This window comes from Ovis aries, chromosome 4 (genome assembly GCF_016772045.2).
Source record: "Ovis aries strain OAR_USU_Benz2616 breed Rambouillet chromosome 4, ARS-UI_Ramb_v3.0, whole genome shotgun sequence".
NCBI lineage: Eukaryota > Metazoa > Chordata > Mammalia > Artiodactyla > Bovidae > Ovis > Ovis aries.
The window spans coordinates 24503806-24530353 of record NC_056057.1 but is presented as its reverse complement, the minus strand read 5'-3'; the positions used below and the strand labels follow the sequence as shown (position 1 = coordinate 24530353).

The window sequence follows — 26548 nt, the reverse complement described above, 5'->3', positions numbered from 1 at the left end:
GCAAGCACTGATGGTTTTCTCTTGTGGGTTGTGTTTTCTTTTTGGCATTCTGCAAGTGTAATATCTCTTTAGTCAGATTTTCCAGTCATTCCGGTCTCGCCAGCATCCATCAATCATAAGTTCATTTCTTGGGTGTGTTCTCCTTTTGTTTTAGCAACAATATATCCACAATTCTAACTTGCATAGATTTGCATTACAGAAAACAGGAAGACGCAGCCTTGGTCTTTATGTATCAGGGTTATCCATGGATCTTTTTAAAAACTAAAACTCTTGGTAAGAGCATTGGAATTCTGGTTTAGTAAGATTCACGTGGTGCCAGAGAGTCTGTATTCTTCAAAATTCTTTTAATTAAAAAGTTACAGAGGAGAAGAAGGGGGCGGCAGAGAATGAGATGGTTGGATGGCATGACTGACTCAATGGACATGAGTTTGAGCAAACTCAGGGAGATAATAAAGATAGGGAAACCTGCCTTGCTGCAATTCATGGGGTCACAAAGAGTCAGACACAACCGAGAGACGGAACAACAGAGGCTATAAGCAATCTAGAGTGAAAGAAAACTTCTCTAGATTCCAGCCTTGAGTTTCAGAAATATGCAGGAGAGATGCACAACGTAAGGGAATATTGTTTATATAGAAAATTAAAAGAATAGGATGATTATGACTAAGTAAGCATGTATATTTCAATGTGTCACCCTGAGAAAAATATCACTTTAGTATAAGGTTATTTTGCATATACGTACGAGCCTGTGGGGGGAAAAAACAAACTGAAATTTTAAAACCTAGGTAAGCAACCCTGTGACTGGGGAGAAGAGGGAAGTCTAGTAGGCAAAGAGATGTGATCAAACAAATATTGGTGCCATAGCTCTGTTTATGTTTGCTCCTGATATTTCATTTAATAAGATATTATTAATAGCAGAATTAAAATGTGCTGGATTAGGTTTGGTAGACATCAATTTTGTACTTTTGGCTTTTGCCAGGGCTTCTTGCGATAATGTGAAAGATAGATGTGCTGTGAAGAGAATTCTCACTTTAGCACAAAGTTACATATGAAAGATGTTCACATATCATGGTTTCTGTACCTTCCTCTCTGCCCCATCCAGACAAAATGCAGCTTCACTGGTAAAGTGATGTGTGCCAAGTCAATCAGTGTCCAAGTATGGCTATTCCTTCTAGGCAGGATATGTGGGGAATCTGTGTAACAATGGCATCTGCAGCCACGTGACATCCTAAGAAGCCATGCCTTATCCTATACAGTATCCTATAGGAACAAAATCATCAGGCTGCTAATTTGCATCAGTAAGTCAAAGAATACTTAATAAATGCATGTTAATGATGTGTTGAATTTTTCCAGAAAATTTATCCTAAGTATATAGCTTGTATAAAATGTTTACCAGTCTGTACTATTCACAGGGTGGAGAGAGCCTTAGTGAGATCACTAATTGTATGAAAGCTAGAAGAAATCAATTTGCTGATGAAGCAGTAGCATTTATTTCAAAGAACAGTCCTCATTTTAAGAAAATGCTGTCTAGAATCTAGATAATCAATATGGATGGTTTTTTTCTTTAATTTGTTTTGATCATGTGGTTAGTTTTTATTTTTTGTAAGAATTTTATTTGGGAAAATAGTTTTAAACATACGCTTCTTTAAGTCTGCAATGTAATAGAATGGATTTTTGTTTAATTAATAAGTGTGTGTGTGTGTACATGCATACATTTGTGTGTGTGTAAATGAATGAAAGAGAGAGAGAAATCTTGTTTGGCACAGTTTTGACGGTTACTCTACCTGTTCATAATACTTTGAAGACAGGAAATACTTCCATGTTCTTAAACACTAACATGATGTGTCCTGTGATGAAGTGCTACAAATGAAGTTAAATTCTAAATATATTAACTTAGAATTAAAGCAGTTGTGCCTTACAAACCCTTACTAAGTAATACAAATTTGGTCTAATGTATTGAAATCCTTGAAGGGCAGGTTTCTTTTTTTTTTTTTTTTTAATCATTGACCAGTTTCAAGAGTCCATTCAATCCAATGAAGAGTTATTTAGCAACTCTTAAGTTTAATTATTCATTCATGAAGAGTTATCTTACAGGGACTCATGTTGAGTGGTTTGTTGTTCAGTCTCATCTGTGATGTCTGATAGGGTAATATTTTTTAATTTGTGGGCTGAGGTTTATCTGCATCAAAACACCTGCTACTCCCAGGAGATGAATTCTAGCATCTACAAAAATAAATAGCTCCTCAGAGATAGGGGGTGGTTCTTTGTACCCTAAAATATAAACATTTCTTTTCTATGGGAAAAATAAGGTTAATACATCCTTTGATATTTAGCAAGAGATTTTGTGCCCCAGCAGTATTTCTTATGTTTCAAAAGCTTCCTTTTGAGCTTATGATTACTGGTTCCCACTGTCCATAAAGAAATTATTCTTTTTCTGTCCCTTTAAAATATGAATGCTATGTAATATTTTCAGCAAAATACCCAGGACAACTTTTAAGTTTAAAAATAAACTTTCCCCCAAAGAAATGCCTTAATTTAAAATTTTTTAAATTTATTATAATATTGATTTACATTAGTCTGCTAATTTATGCATATAGCAAAGTGACTAAGTATATATATATATAATGTGATCATGGGGTCGCAAAGAGTCGGACATGACTGAGCGACTGAACTGAACTGAACTGAACTGAAGTGATGGGCTTCCCTGATGGCTCAGTGGATAAAGAAGCTTCCTGCAATGCAAGAGACACAGGAGACGTCAGTTTGATCCCTGAGTTAGGAAGATCCCCTGGAGGAAAAAAATGGCAACCCACTCCAGTATTCTTGCCTGGAAAATTCCACGGACAGAGTTGCCTGGCAGGTTAGAGTCGGTCCTTGAGGTTGCAAAGAGTCAGACACAACTGAGCACACGGCATACACAGACACACACACATATGTTTACATATACATACGTACATATATACATACATACATACATACATACATTCTTTTTTATATTCTTTTCCATTATGGTTTATCCCAGGGGATTTGATATAGTTCCCTGTGCTATACAGTAGGACCTTGTTATGTATCCATTCTAAATGTAAGTGTTTGCATCCACTAACCCCAAAATCCCAGTCAATCCCCCACCCTCTCCTCTCCCACTTGGCAAAAAATCTATTCTCTATGTCCATTAGTCTGTTTTGGTTTTGTATATAGGTTTATTTGAGCCATATTTTAGATTATACATATTAAGTATATCATATGGTATTTTTCTTTTTATAAAGTTATAACATGAAAAATAAAGCCTCCTTCATCAATTAAAGAATCCTAGAACAATTTACAAATTGTCATTCTTATTTTTCAGGGATGCTTCCCTTTCTAATTCCTACTGTCTTTTCTTTGCTTTGTGTTTCTTTTCTGTTCCTTCCATTTCTTCTCCTATTCTCATCTTTCCTACTAGTTAAGGCAGTTTTATATGAAGTATGGTCTACTTTAACTTCTGTAGACTTATGGTCACATGTTGACTTATTAGTTGATAAATTACTTCTTTGCCCTTCTTTTCATTCTTATGGAGAGAAAAATCTCAGGTAGTCCCTCACTGAATACTTCCTCTGAAATTAAAAATAATTGCCCTCTGCATATAGCACTAGGAGAACTTGAGTATAGGCACTACACAAACAACTCAGGAAATTCAGGTCATATGATACTGATGAGTCTAGTCAGACTCATGGAACAGTAGGGAAAGTCCCAGAACACAGGAGGAAATTCCTTCCTGACTACCAGGAAAATGTGCACGTTTTAAATTTATTATTAAATGTAAATAGTAAACAATATTCACTTAAGGAATTGTTATACTTTTTCAGAAGTGTAACCTATCAGCTTAAAAATGCAACAAGAAATTATTTCTCTACTTACCTCTCTGTACTGAAATACACGAGGCAAAGGCCATATAAAATTTGGCTTTATTTGGACATCTTGATAATTCAAAATCACTGTCACAATCTCATGAGACCCCAGAGAGTATGGGAGGAAAGTGATATACGTGTTGTATATCTACATGTTGTATATATGTGATATACATGTTGTATATATGTATATATACATACATATACAAGTGATACATGATACATGTTGTTGATACAAAGAAAAGTTTGCTCCTTAAAATTCTGTTGTTTGACAAATTCAGCAACAGTGATTGCAGCACAAAGACTTTTGCTGGTGGCTCACCGACTGTTTCTCCAGTACTCCTCCTGCTGTGATTCTCAGTAATTCAATCACATAAATGATCGATTTTACTAGCATCTCAGTTCCTTGGTCTCCTTGCCCCAGTGATTTTGTTGTCCACTTTCTATCAGGCCTGTTGTCATTACAATAACTGTAATTCACACATAGTTTCAAACATATCTCTGACTGCTGCTCTCTCTTTTCAGCTCACTGCCTTGGGCACCCCACGGCAACCTTTGCCCCACCAAGGCATCTCTACTGCCTATCCACCTCCTCTCCCTTTCTCATGTGCTTACTTACTTTCTTGTGTGTGTGCATGAAGTCCCTTCAGCCATGTCCAACTTTTTGTGACTCTGTGGGTCACAGAATTAAATAGGATAATGAAGAGAACACATCTAAAAAGCATGTGTGTGCTAAGTCGCTTCAGTTGTGTCGACTCTTTGCGACCCTATGGACTGTAGCCCATCAGGCTCTTCTGTCCATGGAATTCTCCAGGCAAGCATACTGGAGTGAGTTGCCAGTATTTATTTTCTAGATAGTTGAATTTCGTGGTCGATCATTATAACTGCTCTTTTGGTCTTAGTATTGATACATCACCAAAATGGTTAAATCCAACTATAGGTCTTCTGCATGTCTGTTGTCTTGTAGCTTAAAATGGATAAATACACAACCATGAAGATGGCCTTACCTATTCATGGCTGCACACCTCAAGTGAGTTTTTAATTCTGTTGAGCTATCATGCTCTCCTCCCCCAGCTCTGTTCACTCCTCCATAATCCTTGATGACTGGTTCTTACTCCTCAAACTTTCAAAATGTCCTCAGTATTGGTTAATGACCTTGTTCCTTTCTTCACTGAAAACAAAACAAACAAAGAGAACTTCACCTATCTAACCTACCACCCAAACCTATGTCTATTAATGAGCTACTCCTGCCCTTAAATAAAGCTAACCTCTGTGCTCAAGTCACAGTTTCCATCTGCTTCAGCAATTCTCAGTTTTTCTTCCATCTGTATTATTTCTGTCAATGTACAAAAATGCTGTTATCTGTCCCAACTTTAAAAGAGATATTAGTTCATTCCTCCTTTGCTTTTAGCTAGCCCTATTTATCTCCATGACCTTACTCAAACTGCCTTCCAGAAGTTATCTATAATCCTTGTTTCTCATTTCTCTCTTCCCATTCTCCCATGGACACACCCTAGTTGGGAATTTCTACCCTTACTGCCTCTCTGCATTTGCTCTTTCCAAAATAACACAATGCTCAGTTGTTAAGTCCAATCACCAGTTCAAGACCATTCCATTGCTGGACTTCTCAGCTGCACTGAGAGTTACCATACTGTCCACCTTCAAATCCTTTCTTCACTCAGTTTACAGAATAACTCACTCACCTTGTTTTTCTCTGAACTCATGGACCCCTTTTGCTGGGTTTTCTCATCTCTCTTTTCCCTAATCCTTTCAGTGTTGAGGGTTTAGAACTCAGTCTTTGAGTTTTCTTGATGTCTGCACTCACTGTCTAGGTGTCATCACCCAATCATTGTGCTAACATCATCTGTAGACTGAAACCCCAAAGTGTGTATCTTTAGCCCATAATTATTCTTCTTGTTATAGGCTCTTATCCATTGTCTTTGCCTCTTCAAACATAGTAAGAGAAAAAAGAAATCTTGTATAGCACTTACTATGTGGCAGACACTATTGTTAGCTTTTTACATGTTTTAACTTGATTCTCACAGCAGCCTTTTGAGGTTGATGGTATCATCCTCACTTTCACCTAAGAAAACAGAATGAGATTAAGCACTTTACACAAGTTCAAACAACCAGTAATAGCACTGCTAGGATTTGACCCTAGGCATTCTGTCTGATTCTATAATGTATATGTATGTGTGTGTGTGTATGTGTGTGTGTTTTATTGCATTATAGTTGATTTATAATGCTGTGCTAATTTCTACTGTATAGCAGTGATTAAGTTATACACATATACATTCTTTTTCATATTTTTCATTATAATTTATCACAAGACATTAAATAAAGTTGTCTGTGCTATACAGTAGGACCTTATTTTTTATCCATAAAATCTACGCTGTTATCCCCTGTAACTATGCCACTGCACCTCTTAAATTATATTGTTAAAAAGTGTCCTTCAGGTATTGAAAACTGTGTTCCTGTTATGCCTTTTTCCCAGTCCTTTACATCTTGGTTGTAAGCACTTCTCACTGCTCAGGCCAGAAACCCTAGAATTGTCATAAAAGTGAAAATGTTAGTTGCTCAGTCATGTCCAACTCTTTGCAACCCCATGGACTGTAGCCCACCAGATTCCTCAATCCATGGAATTCTCCAGACAAGGATACTGGAGTGGCTATTCCCTTCTCCAGGGGATCTCCCCAGCCTTGAACCTGGGTCTCCTGCATTGCAGGTGGATTCTTTACCGTCTGAGCCACCTTCTTTCTTCTCATACCCCACCCACAATCCTCTTGCAAAATGTGTTCATCAAACCTCAAAATATATTCAGAACACCACTCTTCCCACATTCTTTCCACCTGCCACCACTTTGGTTCAAGCCGTTACCCTTTCTTCTTAGTGTTACAGTGTTGTTCTAATTTGTCTCCATGTTTCGAACTTTCTTCTCTTTAGTCTCACTAGGCAGCCAGAATGATTCTGTTAAAATATGTCAGACAATGTCATTCCTCTTAAAACCCTCCAACAGCTACTTACCTACTCAGAGTAAAAAGCACCGGCAAACTATGACTTATAAGATCCTGCATAATCCTGCCAGTTCATACTACTTCTCTGAACACACCTTCTCTGGCACCCACCCCTGCTTCATCTTTCAGGTTTCCCTGAACTTGCATTAGGAATTTTCACTCTTGCTTTCATCTGCCTCAAATGTGTTCCTCTGCTTGTAGGCATTATTGGTTGAAGTGTGTCCACTCAAAATTCATATGTTTGAGTCTTCACCCCTACTGCAAACCTGAGAATGTGCCCTTATTTGGAAATATCATAGTTAACAGAAGTAATTAGGTTGAGATGAGGTTATACTGCAGTAGCATGGACCCTAACCCAGTATGACTGGTCTCCTTATAATGGGGAAATTTTGACAAACATACATACAGGGATCACGCCAAGTAAACATGAAGGCAGAGATCAGAGTGATACCTACTGGTCAGTGATACAAAGATTGCCAGCAAGCTACCAGAAGCTGGGAGAGAAGCGTGCAGCATATATTCCTTCTCAACCCTAGCAAGGAACCAACGCTAGTGACACTTTAATTTTGGATTCTAGCCTCCAGAACTGTGAGATCACAAATTTCTGTTGTTTCAGCCGTTCATTTTGAGGCACATTGTTATGGAAATCCTAGCAAAGTGATGTTATTTGTATAGTTTGACCTCTTAATTTAATAGGTCTTTAATCAAGTGCCTTCTGATTGAGGTTTTCTCACACTAATATCTCATACACATCCCAAAAGAGTTTTTCTCTTTATTTGTCTCCATATTACCTGCAAGCCTTAGTTTCCCTAATTTTTCCAGTTTATTTTCTTTAAATCAACAGAGAATACTTGGTACTCTCCACTGTGTCCTCAAAAGCAGGGATTTCTGGTTATTTCGTAGTGCTGCTTCCCCAGCTACTGAAATAATGACTGACACACAGGAGGTACATGATAAATATGTGTCCTGAATGAATTAGTGAACTCCCTAGTTATTGAAGACCGTGTATTAACGCAAAGTAAAACTGATATTCCTTCAACCTCCATTTTGGCTGAATCCCAAGATAATAGTTGGCTTCACAGGTGACACAGAGGTAAAGAAACCACCTGGCAATGCAAGAGATGCAGGAGACATGGATTTCAACCCTAGGTCAGGAAGATCCCGTGGAGGAGAAAATGGCAACCCACTCCAGCATTCTTGCCTGGAGAAGCCAATGGACAGATGAGCCTAACAGGCTGCAGTTCATGGGGTCACAAAGAGTAGGACATGACTAAGCAACTGAGCACACACACACACACAAGATAATATTAATAGTTATCAGCTAATCCCAAATTCCAAAGTGAGATTATTGAAAACTGCAAAAGACCTCCATCATCTAAAATTGTGCTAAGTTCCTTGTTTCCTCACACAGAAGAAGATTTATGAGTTTAGGAAGTGAGTATTCGAGAATTTCTGGAGAGAGCTTGATGGGGTGAAGATTCCACCTGTCCCTCCTTTCATGTGGGGAAAGGTGGTGGTGCTTCCTTCCCCTTCCCTCAACTTTGGCACGTGAAGCTTCAGAAAGTCAAGTGAAGTGCATACTGTTCATCCCCTGAAGTTTGTGGCATGTTTCTGTGGACTCCTGTCTGACGCATCCCTGTCTGGCCAAGCAGCCAGTGACTGCATTTGGGAAGTAACCACACTCATGGCACTGAATCTCATCTGCAAGTTTTCCCATGAACTAGGAGCCACAGTGAGTGTGAGAGCTGGCATAGGACAGTTGGGGGGCAGGATGCTGGCTCAGAGATGCTGGGAATGTACAGCCAGATGCTGGCATGAGGGTGGAGCCAGGAGTAGCAGCTGGGGAGTCATCACTATTGTCAGGAATTGACCTGAGAGATCCTAGTGGACACAGCCTTAAAAACCCCAGGGTGTGGGGAAAATGGCAGGAAATCAATGGTGGCCAGAAATGTTTTTTCCTGAGTCTTGTGCTTCAACCATGACTAAACTGGGCTTTAGGAGAAACGATGTGATAGACTAAAAAGAAGCCAAGATCTAACCCCTAGTATCGCCCCTACACAACACACACACACACTCAGTCACACACTCATCACACACTTCTCCCCTGCAGCAAGCCAAATTGAAATGGAAGAGGTCACAGGAGAGGAAGAACCTCTGATAAAGTTCAGAACTAGACACTGACATATTAATTTTTGAACTGAGAATATTTATATGACTAAAATGATTAAAGAAATTACAGATTCAAAGAGGACTTGGTCATGTATGGATGCTGCTCAAGATTCATTCAAGGACAAAGAAATGGCTGGCTTTACAGAGAGAAAGGAGGGGAAATAGAGAAAATTAAAGCAACTATTTTCTTCTGTTTTCTGGGAATATGCTACATTTTCAACATACTGGTTTCATACTCTGCTGCGCAAACAAGGAAGAGCATCTCTTTATGAAAATTATTTGAAAATTACAGGCAGGATACAATCTATATGCTTTAGGTAGAGTCAGCTCCAGATACTCTGATTTTCCAAATCTGCAGCATTTATAACTCTGATTTTAGAAACAATACAATTTAAACAAAATTATTAACTTTTTTTTAATGTAGACTAGCTCTCTTGAGACTTCTAAAAGATGGTGTGATCACATTATTTATCTACTTTTTAAAAGTAAAAAAAAAATGACTTTATAAACCAATTTCTGTTACTAGCAGCGTGGGAAAGGTGAATAGGTCTAAAGTAATTTTTTTTTCTGTTTCAGCACTTTTGAAAGGCACAAAAGGAAATAAGACCAATCCAGAAAATTCATTATTTCTCTCCAATTTTTCCTTTTCCCATATGAGCAAAGCCTGGAAGTGTGCAGACACAAGAGGGAATGTTTCCACTGTGTGGGAGTAACATCTGCAGACTAGGCCTTGGACCACCAGAAGTGGAGAGAAAGAAGCATGTGGGTGTAGAGGCAGCAGACACTGAAGAGAAAAACTGGGAGCTGCTTTGGCCCTACCTCCCCCTGACTTGCCTAACCTTCAGTTTACCTTTTCTGTTACATAAGACATCTAAGAGCAGTCACATTCATGTGAAAAATAGCTTTTAAGTAATGGTGGTGAAATAGAGATCAGAGCATGCCCTTCAATTTCTTTTTTTTCCCCTTATAAGTATGGGAAAGGATACAGGGCTTCCATGATGGCTCAGTGGTAAAGAATCTGCCTGCCTATGCAAGAGACATGGGTTCAATCCCTGGGTTGGGAAAAATCCCACCCCCCACCCTCTCTCCCCCACCCCCAGCAGAAGGAAGTAGCAACCCACTCCAGTCTTCTTGCCTGGGAAATCCCATGGATAGAGGATTCTGGCAGGCTATGGTCTATAGGGTCACGAAGAGTTGGACACTACTGAGTGATTGAACACACAAGCACTCTCTAGAACCTAAGCTGGGTGGTTTTCATGGGTTTCTTCCTGTTGGTCCTTTGCTGCCATTTATGAAGATGGCAGGTGGCGCTAGTGGTAAAGAACCCACCTGCCAGTGCGACAGAGGTAAGAGACAGTTTCGATCCCTGGGTTGGGAAGATCCCCTGGAGGAGGACATGGAAACCCACTCCAGTATTCTTGCCTGGAGAATCCCATGGACAGAGGAGCCTGGCGGGCTACAGTCCATGGGGTCACAAAGAGCTGGACACAACTGAAGTAACTTAGCACACTCGCAAATGAAGATGGCTAGGCGGAAGCCCAGAAGCTTTTAGCAGAGGCAGGCACAGTGAAGAGGAAGCTAAACTCTGAGTAAATTCCTCATAAAATACCAGGGACAAGAAGGGCCTTGAAATGCAAATGATTACAATGATCATTATAATGAAAGTAATATGCGACTACTGCAGAAACATTTGAAAGCATAATGTGGTCTAGGAAAACAACCCTGCAATCTGCATTCAATCACCACTGACCAAAAATGCTTGCAATGGTCCTTTGTTTTGTTGGGAGCCAAGTGTTTTCTGGAACTCATGAAGACAGTTTCACCAAGGGCAAATTACCAACAGAATATAAGTGAAGAGACAACAAGCCTTAGACTGAACTTTTCCGATAAAGGGGAGACTCTTCAGCTGTAATGACCAAAGTATTGAGAGCTAAAAGAATATTGATAGACATACTTGTAAATGCCCACAGATGAGTTTTAGGGGTTGGTTTGGTTATGTCTACAGCATGTGGGGCTTGATAGCTTGCACACTGAATAGCTTATGCATGAGGACAATTAAGATTCAGTATATAAAATTTTGAAAGTTATGTGGGACAGAGCTATATTTAGAAAATTGGACAGGAAAAATACATACCATGAACTTTTGGAACCTATTAAATTAATTTTGATTCTAGGCCAATTTAATAAGCCTCTGTTGCGGTGGTATTGAAATTCTATTAACCTTTTTCTCGTAGAAAACAAGATACACGTTCTTTAGAGATCATGGCATGGTTTTCACTATTCACCTTTGGTTCAGAGCCTTAGTGAGCAAGGCTCCTGGATTACAATCTTTAAAAAGAAAGTTCTAGCCCTGGCAATGATTACGTTTCAGAAAACCATCTGCCTTCACCCATCACCATTCACACCTGGCATCCACGAGAAAGGGAGCCTTCCTGGGATGTGGACTGAACGTCAGAAGGCAGAAGCCCTGTTGTCTTTCATGAAAGAACTACTTATCCTAGAGCCACGTATCATTTATGGCCAAAATGTGTGGTTTAGGAGATGTCAAACATACTCAAAAATCCTAGGCCTCATTCACTCAGCTACCAAAAACAGAAATGTATTCATAAGAAGCCTTTTCAACAAAATACCATAAAATTAGAATGAAGTTGAGACCCAACGTGTTTACTGCCAAAAAACAGGCAAGCAAACTAAAAGACCTTAGATTTTCTGACTTACATGTATCATGCCTTTTATTTTCCTGAAAAAAAAAAAAAGGTCAAAATCAATATTCAACCAAAACGTGCATTAATGACTAAAAGTAAGTGAGGTAATGCCCACTTTGAAGGTATTTTTAAAGATGTTACAATAAATTGTAATATGGATATGAAAGAAATGCTGTCATGAATTTTAATCTTACAGAATTTTGTTTTACTTTATATTCTGGGGAACATTTAGAAGAATAGATTCTTCAAATGTTATTGTGAATGCCAGTGTCAGATAATAAAATTATTAGTAGCTCTCATGACTCTTCTTATAAAAATAGCCTTCATTCTCTCTCCAGCCTTCTTTCCTTGTTTCTTTCCTTCATTCCTTCTCTCCGTACTCCCTCCCTCCCTTTCTTCCTCCCTCTCTCCCTCCTTTCCTTCCATCTTTCACCTCTCTCCAAGGAGAAATGACATTTTATTTCTTTTAAAGCTTCAGAAATTCAAATTCAAGTGAACATTCAGGTATTTGAGATGTAGATTAAATATAGGAAAATTGTCAAAATATTCAGATTGGTGGAGATAGATAGGAGATTAAATTAAAAGCTGTTTCTCCAGGAGGTATTACTTTTAAGAGTGTTTTTAAAGGAATGATTAGAACATCTGTTTTTTGTCTAATTAATATGGACTTGACTAAGACAATCACATTTTAGAAAACTCTACTTTCAAAGGAAACATGTATCTAATTTTATGAGTTTAATAAACTGAAAAATGCTTGTGTTGTCTTTGTTGTGCCCCTTGTGGCATCAAAGAGGATTGGTTTTATACATGTTTTTACTTGAATATAATTCCTTGGTGCTAAAAGGCCTAATTCACTCAAACTTCAGTTTGCCCCCCAAATATTCACAGATGCTGACAGGTTCTCAATTTCTTGACTTTTCTGCTAACTCCTTGAATCTTCACACTGACAGTAAGTATTAAGTAGTCATTTTTATCTATTTGGTAGCTGAGAACACTGAGCCTTTGAGAAAGAGTTAACAACTTGCTAAAAGTCATATGTACGTGCATGCTAAGTCACTTCAGTTGTGTCTGACTCTTTGTGACCCCATAGACTGTAGTCCACCAAGCTCCTCTCTCCCTGGAATTTTCCAGGCAAGAATACTGGAGTGGGTTGTCATTTCCTACTCCTGGGAAGCCCATAGTGAAAGAAAGTGAAGTTGCTCAGTCGTGTCCGACTCTTTGCGACCCCATGGACTGTAGCCTATCAGGCTCCTCCGTCCATGGGATTTTCCAGGCAAGAGTGCTGGAGTGGGTTGCCATTTCCTTCTCCAGAGGATCTTCCCGACCCAGGAATCGAACCTGGGTCCCCCGTGTTGCAGGCAGACACTTTACCATCTGAGCCACCAGGGAAGCCCATGGTGGTGGTTATATAGAAGGATCTGAAAGAGAACCAGGAGTATTTGAATCTATAATCTGGTATATTACCTCATCGCTCACTGAAGTGAAAGTCAAAAACAAAACCTAGACAAATAAAGGTGTTTAAGCCTGTTTTTTTTTTCCAGGAAAATGAATAATCTAAAACATGAAATTAACATTTTATATGTTGCAGATTGAAATATCAGAATATCGTGAGAGGTAAAAAAAAAATGAATACTTGCAAACTTCAAACACCTGGTCTATTGTTCTCTTTCACCCTGCAGGATGGATGGGGACCTTGAGATCCATTTACTTGGATCTTCTTCCAAATGTGTGGGTTTCGGATATGAGCAATTTTATTTTCTCTGAAGTCAGGAAGGAGAAAGGAAAATATATAAAGAGGATAAAGTAGACATATAAATGCAGAATTCTTCTCAACTGGTAATACATGCCATCATGATCAATAATGAAAAGCATATGTGAACCAAAGAAATACATTCTCTAATATGTTTTACTAGTGTTTATTGTAAAATACACATAACATGAAACTGACCATTTTAACCATTTTTAAGTGTACAGTTCACTGGCATTAAGTATATTCACGTTGTTGTATAACTCTTCCCACCATCCATCTCCAGAACTTTTCGTCTTCCAAAACTGAAAGTCTGCGGCCATTAACCACTAACTCTCCTCCTTCCTCCATCCGTGGAAACCACCATGCTACATTCTGTTTCTATGATTCTGAGTATTCTAGGCACCTCATAAAAGTGGACTCATACCATATTTGTCCTTATGTGACGTGTTTGTTTCACTTAGCATGATGTCTCAAGATTCATCCGTGTTGTATTGTGTGTCAGAATCTCCTTCCTTTGGAGGGGTGACTGTTCCATTACATGTATATACCACATTTTGTTCATCCTTTCATCCACTGGTGAGCACTTGGGTTGCGTCCACTCTTGGGCTATTGTGACAATGCTGATATGAATATGGTTGTATGATGTATGTTTTTATCTATAATTATGTGTGTGTGCTTCCTCAGTCGCTAAGTCATATCCGACTCTTCTGCCCCATGAACTGTAACCCGCCAAGCTTCTCTGTCTATGGGATTTCCCAGGCAAGACTACTGCAGTGGGTGCTATTTCCTTCTCCTGGGGATCTGTCCAACCCAATGCATCTCCTGCATTGCAGGCAGATTCTTTACCACTGAGCCACCTGGGAAGTCCATCTGTAACTAAAAGATCGACCTACAACACCCTCAGAAGCTTTGGAAGTCACTGAGTTCTACTAATTCACTATTAACAGAGTAACAAAATTTCCTCTTAAATAAAATCAACAGAATCAGAACACAGATATCCAAACGCTGGTAATTTTACATTATAATGAATATTAAAATCAAAGAAAAAAAGGATTCCAATTTCAGGTGATATGTTGAACCAACAAGTCTATCTTCTTCCCTCTAAAAATCTATTCCTTTACGTGTAATGGAATAAAAAGTATGTATCTACAAATAAAGAAGAGAATAGTAAGGGAGGAATCAGAAAGCTAGAAGCTTTGGAGAGGCAAAAGCTGATTCATGGATGAGTAGTGACTGGCAAAGTAGTCAGGCATAGGATCCAGTGAAGAATATGGGGCTCTCGCTCAAAAAAAAAGGAGATTTGTCCCTGAGGAATTTCAATAGATAGAAATGGATAGGGAAGAAATGTGAGAATTAAAATGAGTCCATTAAAATTTTATGTGGAAGACATCTCTGCATTTAGCACAAAATGCCAAGTGCCAGGTGATTCTGCCTGGAAAAAAGAAAATAAGCAATTTTCTCTAATGAACTTTGAGTAAGTTAGGCATTGGTACTCCAGAACAAAGTCGGCTTCATTTGGGCCTTCAGTTCAGTCGCTCAGTCGTGTCCAACTCTTTGCGACCCCATGAGCTGCAGCACACCAGGCCTCCCTGTCCATCACCAACTCCCGGAGTCCACCCAAACCCATATCCATCAAGTCGGTGATGCCATCCAACCATCTCATCCTCTGTCATCCCCTTCTCCTCCTACCCTCAATCTTTCCCAGCATCAGGGTCTTTTCCAATGAGTTAGCTCTTCGCATCAGGTGGCCGAAGTATTGGAATTTCAGCTTCAACATCAGTCCCTCCAATGAACACCCAGGACTGATCTCCTTTAGGATGGACTGGTTGGATCTCCTTGCAGTCCAAGGGACTCTCAAGAGTCTTCTCCAATACCACAGTTCAAAAGCATCAATTCTTCTGCGCTCAGCTTTCTTTACAGTCCAGCTCTCACATCCATACATGACCACTGGAAAAACCATAGCCCTGACTAGGTGGACCTTTGTTAATGGTTTCAAAACTTAACACAAGGCTCCTTGACCATTTACCTACAATCTAAGCAGGAGAGACAAAAATCTCTACTTGTGGATGAAGTACATACAGTCATTTTAATTAGAGCCTCATTCTCGTTAACAAACACTAGATAGAAGGGGAAAGCCAGCCAAAAAAAAAACCAAAAAAACAAAAAACAAAAACACACAAACAAAAAACCAACCAACTTATATGTGCAGGAAAAACAAAACAACAGAAAAAGATTAATAATCAGACACATCACCATGAAATTTCTGTGAATTGAGGATCGATCTTAAGTGTTTCCAGAGTGAAAGACCAGGTTGTGGGCCAAATGTTTTTCAGATTTCCTTCTCAATAGCAATAGTCTGGGGAAAGATGAGGTAACAATGCCTTCAAAGGGCTGAGGGAAAATGAGGTTTAACTTAGAATTCCAAATCAGGCAATATATCAGTGAAGTAGGTAGATAGAATAAAGACTTTTAAGTCACTCAGAGAAATTTTCCCTGGAAAACTCCTTTCTTTGTGAGTTCTTCAACAAAGTGCTCTGGCAAAACAAGGAGTAAACCAAGAAACAGAAAAATATGATATAGGAAACAATAAATTCAACATTGCCAAGAAGGTAGTAAGAGGATTTTTTAGGATGAAGCTAAGGACCAAGAGATTGGAACAGAAAGGAAGTGTGCAGAGTCAGGAGGGCTGGAAGGAGTGGGATATGTAGATAATATGATCTTGGGCATAATTGGGATTTCTTGGGATATAAAAATAAAATAAATTTTACCCTGAATTTTTGCTATGGAGAGAAACAGGAAAGGATATGGGCACAAACAGGAGAAATAAATAATATTTATTTTAAAATGCTTCTTGGAAATAGTAAACAATATAACTGGCTATTCAAGAGACTCTATACATCTTTAAATTCAAAATTAGAGAGTCACACAGAAAGTAAAGAGTGGGGAAGAGATAGAGAAAAGTGGAGGTATTGGTGGAAGCTCTAATGTCTTCCATTTTACAGAGAAAGGGATCAAAAGATGCTGTTGATGATGGAAAATGGATGAAAATGGAGGTTTAAGACAGTTTTCTGATGTGGAGAATGGAGAGAGATGTAGCAGATGACATATGTGAGCTAATTAATTTCTATTAATAGACATTGTATGTATACATGCTAAATCACTTCAGTCATGTCCAAAACAATGCAACCCTATGGACTGTAGCCCACCAGGCTCCTCTGATTCTCCAGAGAAGAATACTGGAGTGGGTTGCCACGCCCTCGTCCAGGGGATCTTCCCAACCCACGGATCGAACCTGCATCTCTTTTTTTTTTTTTTTTTGGTGCTATAACTTTTATTTTATTATTTTTTTACACATTTTATTTTTATTTTTTTTTTAGCTTTTTGTTTGTTTTTGTTTTTTTTTAATTTTAGTTTTTTATTTTTTAAATTTTAAAATCTTTAATTCTTACATGCATTCCCAAACATGAACCCCCCTCCCACCTCCCTCCCCATAACATCTTTCTGGGTCATCCCCATGCACCAGCCCCAAGCATGCTGCATCCTGCGTCAGACATAGACTGGCGATTCAATTCACATGATAGTATACATGTTAGAATGTAAGTTTCCTGCATTGGCAGGTGGGTTCTTACCACTAGCACCACCTGGGAAGCCCAGACATTGTATATCTTTAGTGATTTTTTTAAAAAGTGTTAAAAAAGAAAAAAGATCAAAATAAATACTAGTGGAACTGAAACCAAAAAATAGTAGAGGGATTTGCTTCTGAAGAGATAGAACTTGTAGTTGACTGGGAGGACACTATTCATTTTCATTATCTTGTATTATTCTTGTATAATACTTCTATGCTGTTTGGGTTTATTTGTTTTGTTTTATAGCATTGTGTTAATTTCAGGTGTATTATTACAAATATAATTAAATACTCTTTAAAATTCCTGTATTCTAGGTGTACAGCAAAGTGAATTAGTTATACATATATATATGTCCACTCTTGGATTCTTTTCCATATAAGTCTTTACAGAGTACTGAATAGAGTTCCCTGTGCTATATAGTAGGTCTTTATTCAGTTCAGTTCAGTCTCTGAGTTGTATCTGACTCTTTGCTACTGCATGGAGTGCAGTACGCCTGGCCTCCCTGTCCATCACCAAGTCCTGGAGTTTACTCATGTCCATTGAGTTGGTGATGCCATTCAACCATCTCATCCTCTGTCATCCCCTTCTCCTCCTGCCTTCAATATTTCCCAGCATCTGGGTCTTTTCCAATGAGTCAGTTCACATCAGGTGGTCAAAATATTGGAGTTTCAGCTTCAGCTTCAGTCCTTCCAGTGAATATTCAGGACTGATTTCCCTTAGGATGGACTGGTTGGATCTCCTTGCAGTCCAAGGGACTTTCAAGAGTCATAACAACACCACAGTTCAAAATCATCAATTCTTTGAAACGCTCACCTTTCTTTATAGTCCGACTCTCACATCCATACATGACTACTGGAAAAACCATAGCCTTGACTAGATGGACCTTAGTCGGCAAAGTAATGTCTCTGCTTTTGAATATGCCATCTAGGTTGGTCATAACTTTCCTTCCAAGGAGTAAGCATCTTTTAATTTCATGACTGCAGTCACCATCTGCAGTGATTTTGGAGCCCAAAAAATAAAGTCTGCCACTGTTTCCCCATCTATTTGCCATGAAGTGATGGGACTGGATGCCATGATCTTAGTTTTCTGAATGTTGAGCTTTAAGTCAACTTTTCCACTCTCCTCTTTCACTTTCATCAAGAGGCCCTTTAGTTCTTCTTCACTTTCTGCCATAAGATTGGTGTAATCTGCATATTTGAGGTTATTGATACTTCTCCTGGCAATCTTAATTCCACAATTTGTAAAGCAATTATCCTTCAATTTAAAAAATAAATTTAAAAAGTCTATTGGGACCTAATTTATACTAATTACATATGATTAAATACAAATTTCAGAGTAAATTCCTTCCCATTTTTGACAAAATTCTAAATCCTTGATTTTCTTCAGCCTTGAATTCTATATATGTTGTTGATGAATTAATTTGAAAAGTCTGGCAGCTAATATTTATTCTTGATATAATGTCTCATTTAAGGTAAATTAAAATTCCATAATAGTGAAAACAGAACGGAGCTAAGGACTAGTGGTGTTGTTTTTAAAAATACACTGTGCATTTCAAAGGCCATGTAAAAATATGTCAACTCCTTTTTTGAACAGAAAGCCATTTGTGAATTAACATTTGGAAATGGAAACTAACAAGGAGGAATTAGATCTTTATACAGAGAAGAGGCACAAGAAAAGAACTAGAGATTATTTAGAAAACACTCAGATGTTTCCTTCTTATTTTCTTTCACTGGAAGTACCATAATTCCTACCTACACCAACTATATGAATTACTAACCCCCCCCCCCCAAATAATAACCATGTGTGTTTTAAAACTACTGCCCCTTGTTGAATCATTTAGGCCAACTCTAGCAGTTAAAATGGCAACCCACTCCAGTATTCTTGCCTGGAGAATCCCAGGGACAGCGGAACCTGGTGGGCTGCTGTCTATGGGGTTGCACAGAGTCAGACACGACTGAAGTGACTTAGCAGCAGCAGCGGTGGCAATCCTGAGTACATGAAACCGTAGAGAAGGGAAAAGAATATTCTCCTTTGTACTGCAAGACAGTTACATTAAATGACTAGAGTAGCTCTTTTCTTTTTTGATACTGACATCTATTGGAAAACAGGGGAATATGTGTATGTTTGTTTCTTAAAGGCAAATAAAAACTGATTCATTAAATTTAAAATCCCAATTAAGTTAAAAATTAAGAATAGATTAATCACTTTAATGACAGTATTTCCTAGTTGCCTGAAATCACATTTACATGAGTTTTCAATATTACAGACCTTTTTTAAAAGCCAGTAGTTGTTACTGCAAATATAATTACATACTCTTTAAATTCCTGTACTCTAGGTAATATGTTCATGATTCAAACTAAATATTGAACATTACCCAGAGAAAGAAAAGAGGAAAGTTTGACTTAAAATAGAATGTACTCTATCAGGCTCTAAAGAAAAGACTTTTTTTCCTATCATGAATCTATAACATAAAAAAAGGAAGTGTTTTGAAATAATTTCATTGGCTCAACATGTGAATATCCTTTTAAAAATATTTGGGAAATAGTTTAGCTAGGTTTTTCCAATCTATTCATCACTTGAGCAAAAATATGTTTGCCCAATAAAGCATGGGCTTCCTGGTGGTGCAGACAGTAAGGATCCTTCTGCAATGCAAGAGACTCAGGTTTGATCCCTGGGTCAGGAAGATCCCCTGGAGGAAGGCATGGCAATCCACTCCAGTATTCTTGCCTTGAGAATTCTGTGGACAGAGGTGACTGGCAGGCTACAGTACATGGGGTCGCAAAGAATCAGACATGACTGAGCAACTAATACTTTCAATAAAGTATGCATGTTATTCTATAACTACTACTCAACTTCTCTTCAATTAAGTAGGTCCGGGTATACCAGTTCTACAAAGGGCATTTTGTATCTAAAGGAACTAATTCTCAAGACATTTCCATGGAAATACAGAACACAAAACTGTGAGGTTTGACCTCAGAGTTTTGTTTTGTAAAACAACCTATAAGATACACATCTTCTCCACACTGAACTGGGTTGCAGACCTTACCAAATAACTCATCATTTTTCTTTGAGCTTTAATCAATATAAGAAAATCATGCACGTGATGGAGAAAAGTGCTCTTCTTAAAATTTAACTGCTCTCTTTTCTTGACTAAAAATTTGACATTTAGAATTATAAAAGTAATATAGGATTGAATGCAAACAGTATATAGAGAGTTAAAAGTGATCATTCCTTTTTTCCCTTCCCTAATACCACTCCTCTCCTGCCCAGAAAAACTGTCCTTTATTTTTCTAGACTACATGAATTTACATATTTATGGATGTGTATATACAAAAGGATGGCATATGTATCTATTTATTTTATACACACATGCATCTATGTACTTGCGGGCAAATATCAAGTCTAGCTTCCATTCCTGGATTGGGAAGATCCACTGGAGAAGGGATAGGCTACCTGCTTCAGTATTCTTGGGCTTCCCTTGCAGCTCAGCTGGTAAAGAATCCACCAGCAATGCAGGAGACCTGGGTTTGATCCCTGGGTTGGGAAGATCCGCTGGAGAAGGGAAAGGCTACCCACTCCAGTATTCTGGCTGGAGAATTCATTGACCATATAATGCATGGGGTCACAAAGAGTCGGACATGACTGAGTGACTTCCACTTTCACTTTTTTTTTCATCAAGTCTAGCAATTCAAAAATACATAGAAGTATTGTAAAAATTTTTTAAAAGAAGTAAGAATCCCCCAAATGCTACCGTCAAGAAATATTGGCCCTCGGTTTTTACAAACAGCAGTTCAGACCTCTTGCATCAATAACAAAGATATAAATAAGAAAGATAAAATGTAATCATATTTTTCATGTTATTTTAGTTAATATGACATTTACAGAACTAAAAGAAATTTAAATAAAGCCAAAGGAACCACTGAGCTTTAAATCAATGTTTCTCTACACAAAAAGATATTAATTCCTAAAGATAAATCCTTCTAAACATAAGAGAAAATATAAAGGTAATATTAAAGAAATATAAATAAAAACATATTCTTTCCATAAGCTACATTTCCAGATTCCTACATTATTTATTGACTCTTTGTTAAATGAAATAAGAAACTTCACAAACTTAAGCTCTCAGCTTCTTTTTTTCATTCCTCTTTCCTTTTTCTTATGGCCATATTGATTTCACATGATCACAATTCTATAATCATAAATACTATAATTTAGTAATTTTATATTTCTGTTTTATGTTTCATTTATAAACTTTAATTATATTAAACTCATTTCTTTACCCATTCCAGTCATAGTTTCATTTCTAATCTTGGGGTAATCATCAATGGGCTATATATAGCTTAATTTCAACCTGGTTTTCAGAGGACTGATATCATGCATGTTGCTAAAGAAATCAATGTGGATTTTAAAATGTTTGGCTCAATACTACAAAAAGTCCAAGAGCTGAAAAATTTATTTCATAAAAATAGATATTTTCTCTCTTTCAATAAAATGTGCCATGATGTTTCTTGGTTTTTAACTTTTGTTTTTTAAAAATCTATACATTGATATCCTTTGAATGAGTTCCTTTGCATGCATTTGGCCTTTCTGCTGTGAGATAAGGAATTTTGTTTAACAGAACTCGATGCAAAATCAAATTCAGTTTAAAAAATACATATGATAAGAGAAGATGTAAAGACATATTTTACCTCTTAAGTAGATGTAATGGGATATAATTGTGATATTTCAGAAGTAGTTATCTTTAAGATTTTCTCACTTATGCTTTTGTGTCTATCAATAGTGCTGGTCAGAGGTTTCAGACATAAAACCTTTACTGGGTGGAGTTTGTATTTGGATGCAAAGGAGAGAAAGGCAAAAGAGCACTCCCCACTTTTCCAGCACCTCCCCTGTTTGTTCTTTTCCACCTGTTTTGGATTCTGGAGAAGTATCGTTCTTGTCTGCAGCCTGTGGAGGCGCTAACAAGCTGGGCTTGCTGAGCCTTCAAGTCCTACTACAATGCTAGCACTGGAGCTCAAGGAACTCTCTTGGGTCTCTCCCACTCTGACTTTCAAAAGAGGATGTGTTCAACCACCAATTAAAGTCTTAGGGTTGCAGTCTGTCAACAAATGGTGCTCTTCACCACAACCAAGTCAAAGATCAGGTCTTCTTTAGGTCATGATGCTTTCGTCAACCCAGACATATCAATGAATCTCCTCCAACTTTGCTGAGGCTTACAGAATGACTACTGCAATCCCACTTGTGGCCATCTCTGTGGACTAGAAGTAGCTAAATAAGTACTGTCTTCAGCCTGAGTCCTGAGGTGGCTGTGGGAGAAAGATGAATTGGAATGACTTAACCCATTCCATCCCACCCATTGATACTCCCTTTTCAGAGTCACTTATTAGTGTTTGGGGGATATCCACTATAGATAGCTTCTTATCTCTATCTGAGATCTTGGCCATTATGTGCTCAGAAGAGGTATTCATGGCTGATGCTGGGAGCCAGCGTGAGGAATCCTGCCCATGGCAAAGGTCATGAGGAAGGAAGCCTGACATGTGCAAAGGTGTGATCTGGCTTCAGGGGTTCCCCCTGGGTTTTCCTGAACATCTACCCCCCAAAACCAGAGTCTGCCTGCCTTATTGTACTGTGCTTTCCACTCTTCTGACATAACAGGGGCTATCCCTGACCACCTTTCCCTGGAAAGAGTTAACTCAGAGCTCCAGTTAACAGTCTCCTGCATATAAAAAGAATGTCTCTGTTTAAACCCCTTTGATGGCTTTCTAACTTACCTGACCGGTCTGCCCGGACTTTTACAACTTGTGAATTGTTTACAGCCCCCCCCCCCCAACCGTGAGAGGCATGAAGCTTAAAGCATCTTAAAGATATAGAGCCTTTTCTAAAGAGCTAATAATTATATTGGTGATGGGTTTCACAGTAGAGTCAATGACTACTGCCAGGCCTCCATATTCTTTATCTTTTAGGCACCTGAAGGATATTAATCAATGTAATTGGGATATAGAAAAAGAAATATAGTAGTTTTGATGTTAGCAACACTAGACTTTTGAGTTAATTAATTTTCTCTTTGTTATAAATCACTGTACTCCTCTTAAATTGTTATAAATTGTTGTGTCCTTGCTATGTAAGAATGTAACTTTATTTAGTGCCTTCTGAGAGTGGTACCAGACTTTGGAAAGAACAACACTTTTAAGTTTTCTGGTTGACAGACCCTTATCAGAAAAGGGCTGTAAAATGTTAATTGGCCTTCTGGCCAGAAGATGATGTAAATCACCTAAGACTTGTGTATACAGCTAGGTATGCAGAGAGAAAGCCTGGTCTCAATAGCAGTCAGGGCTGCTGATGCTGCATAATTTTGTATTATCCATTGATCCCTATGTACAACCAAAAGTATAAAAAGCCTTTCTGGACAATAGAGAGGGGCGCCAGTCACTGGAACGACTGGTTTTACCTGTGTTGAATCTCTCTCTCTCTTTCTCCCTCTCCCTCCCTCTCCTTTTCAGGCTGAATTCCCATCTGGGGAGTGGAGGCTCGCCATGTCTACTTACTTGTCCTGGCTTCTAAGACCCACGCGACAGGGATCCCAAGGCGGGGGACCCTCCGCTATTCAAGCAGGCGCCGGTGGCCTAACGTAAATGGTGCAAACCTCTCATCTTGAGGTTTTATTGGTTTTCCGTGTAAACCAAGTTATTCAGCCTCCTTTCTCCACTAAATTTTCCTACTATACTATTTCTTCCTAATCTCTTTTTTATATTTCTAAATAAATAAGTTTTTCCTTGCCACGCCATCCCCGCTTCGAATTACCCTGGATCCACTGGGGCTGGACCCCGGCAGGCTACCATGAATACCTCTTTCCTCCTCATTCCTGAGTCTGAGAGTATAGTATCCTTGAAGGAAATCTGGAACAGAAAAAGGACATTAGGTAAAAATTAATGGAATATGAATTTAGTATGGACTTTGCTGCTGCTGCTAAGTCACTTCAGTTGTGTCCGACTCTGTGTGACCCCACAGACAGCAGCCCACCAGGCTCCGCCTTCCCTGGGATTCTCCAATTAAGAACACGGGAGTGGGTTGCCATTTCCTTCTCCAATGCATGAAAGTGAAGTCACAGAGTCGTGTCCAACTCTCAGTGACCCCATGGACTGCAGCCCACCAGGCTCCTCCATACATGGAATTTTCCAGGCAAGAGTACTGGAGTGGGGTGCCATTGCCTTCTCCAGTATGGACTTTAGGTAACGACAATACATCAGTATTGGTTTATTAGTTGTGATAGATATTCCGCACTAATGTAATAAACTGTGTACGAGTTACAAGGAAAGTCTGTTGTTGTTTAGTCACTAAGTCCTGTCCAACTCTTTTGCAATCCCATGGACTGCAGCCAGCCAGGCTCCTCTCTCTATGGGGTTTTCCAGACAAGAATATTAGAGTGAGTTGCCATTTACTTCTCCAAGAGATCTTCTCAACCCAGGGATCAAAGCCATGTCTCCTGCATTGGCAGGCAGGTTCTTTACCATTGAGCCACTTGGGAAGGCCTCTGAAGACTGTACTTTTCTGTTTATCTAAAACTATTTAAAATTTTTAAGTTGCTGAAAACAAAAGTAAACATTATGCATCTATTTTATCTTATATCCTTGTTAACATAAAATACATGCATGTCTGACTCTTTGCGACACCATGGACTGCAGCACGCCAGGGCTCCCTGTCCATCACCAACTCCTAGAAGTTACTCAAACCCATGTCCATTGAGTTGGTGATATCATCCAACCATGTATATATACCTAGGGCAACATCTGGAGTGACATGATAATATATCAATTGCCGGGGTCCAGCCCTGGTGGATCCAGGGAATTTGAAGCAGGGACTGAGTCGACGAGGAAAAACTTATTTATTTAGAAATATAAAGAGAGATTAGGAAAGAATAGTGTAGTAGGAAAATTAGTGGAGAAAAGAGGCTGAATAACTTGGTTTACACGGAAAACCAATAAAACTCCGACAAGGAGTTTGCACCACCTACGTAGGCCACCGGCGCCCGCTTGAATAGCGGAGGGTGCCCTGCCTTGGGCTCCCTCTCATGTGGGTCTTAGAAGCCAGGGCAAGTAAGTAGACATGGCAAGCCTCCACGCCCCAGATGGGAATTCAGCCAGAAAAGGGAGAAAAGAACGACGTGGGGGAGCCAAGCATTGGTGCCAGACCCACAACTTTATTTTCAAAAGCAGCTTATATACCCCAAGTTGTACATAAAGAAATAACGAAATATGCAGAGTTATGCAGGGGCAGCAGTCCTGACCCTTATTGAGACCAGGCTTTCTTTTTGCATACCTTCCCGTATACAAAAGGTCCCAGGTGGTTTTACATCATCTTCTGGCCAGGGGGCCTGTTAACATTTTTATGGCACTTTTCCTAGATAAATGTCTATCAACCAGAAAACTCTTTATCCCTTGAAGTGTTTTTTCTTTAATCTGCATCACCCTCAAAATACTAAATAAAGTTACATTCCTGTAGAGCAACGGTGCAGTGGGTTATAACAAAGAAAGTACTTAACTCAAAGATCTAATGTTGCTAATACCAGGTCTACTACCTATTTTTTCTACATGCCAACTATATCTACAAATAAAAGATATGAAAATTTGGCAGCAAGTATTGGCTCAACAAATAAAACCCTTAATCAGTCCTATTCTAATGATTTTGACTCCTCGGAAGCCCCTACATTCCTAGGATGTAGCTTCCTGTGCCTCTTGCGGGTTGGGAGGCCGCAAAGAATCACATGTACAGCTGTAAGAGTCCAGCAGGCAGGCTAGAAAGCCATCAGAGGGGTTTTTGGATTGAAACACTCTTATTATGCCCAGGAGACTTATTATCTCAAAGCTCTAAATTAACTTTTTCCAGAAAAAGGTGGTGGGGGGACAGCCCCCTGTTAATGTCAGAAGAGTAGGTGGAAAGCATAATACAGTAAAGCAGGCAGACTCTGGTTTTGGGGGCAGATGCTCGAGAAAATCCAGGGGGACCCCTGAGGCTCGATCCCACCTTTGCACATGCCAAGCCTCCTTCCTCATGACCTTTGCCACAGGCGGGATTCCTCACGCTGGCTCCCGGCAATCAACCTTGGTTGTCTTTTGAAAGCAGACTTCTTTTCTTTTTATCATTTTTTATTCACTAATAATTTATTATTTATTCAGTGTAAAAAAAAAAAAGCAAATGTAAAATCACCATGTCCTCTTTTCATTCACTTCAGTTCAGTCGCTCAGTCATGTCTGACTCTTTGCAACACCATGGACTGTAACACGCCAGGCCTCCCTGTCCATCACCAACTCCTAGAATTTACTCAAACTCATGTCCATTGCATTGGTGATGCCATCCAACCATCTCATCCTCTGTCATCCCCTTCTCCTCCTGCCTGCAATCTTTC

General features: G+C 38.9%; 2 protein-coding genes across 8 annotated transcripts in view; both read left to right on the top strand.

The window, feature by feature from the left end:
* The window catches only part of DGKB (diacylglycerol kinase beta), a 1339752-nt gene that overhangs the window by 146242 nt on the left and 1166962 nt on the right, over positions 1-26548 (top strand). The window lies entirely within an intron of this gene.
* Positions 1-26548, top strand: part of AGMO (alkylglycerol monooxygenase) — a 504195-nt gene that overhangs the window by 403655 nt on the left and 73992 nt on the right. Inside the window, exon 13 of one of the 6 annotated variants that reach the window (XM_027968497.3) lies at positions 1100-24765. The exons of the other annotated variants lie outside the window; for them this stretch is intronic. Coding sequence (XP_027824298.3) covers positions 1100-1198 — 99 coding nt within the window. The 3' untranslated portion in view covers positions 1199-24765. Of the gene's footprint in view, positions 1-1099; positions 24766-26548 lie in introns of those variants that run through there. 6 annotated transcript variants of the gene reach the window in all.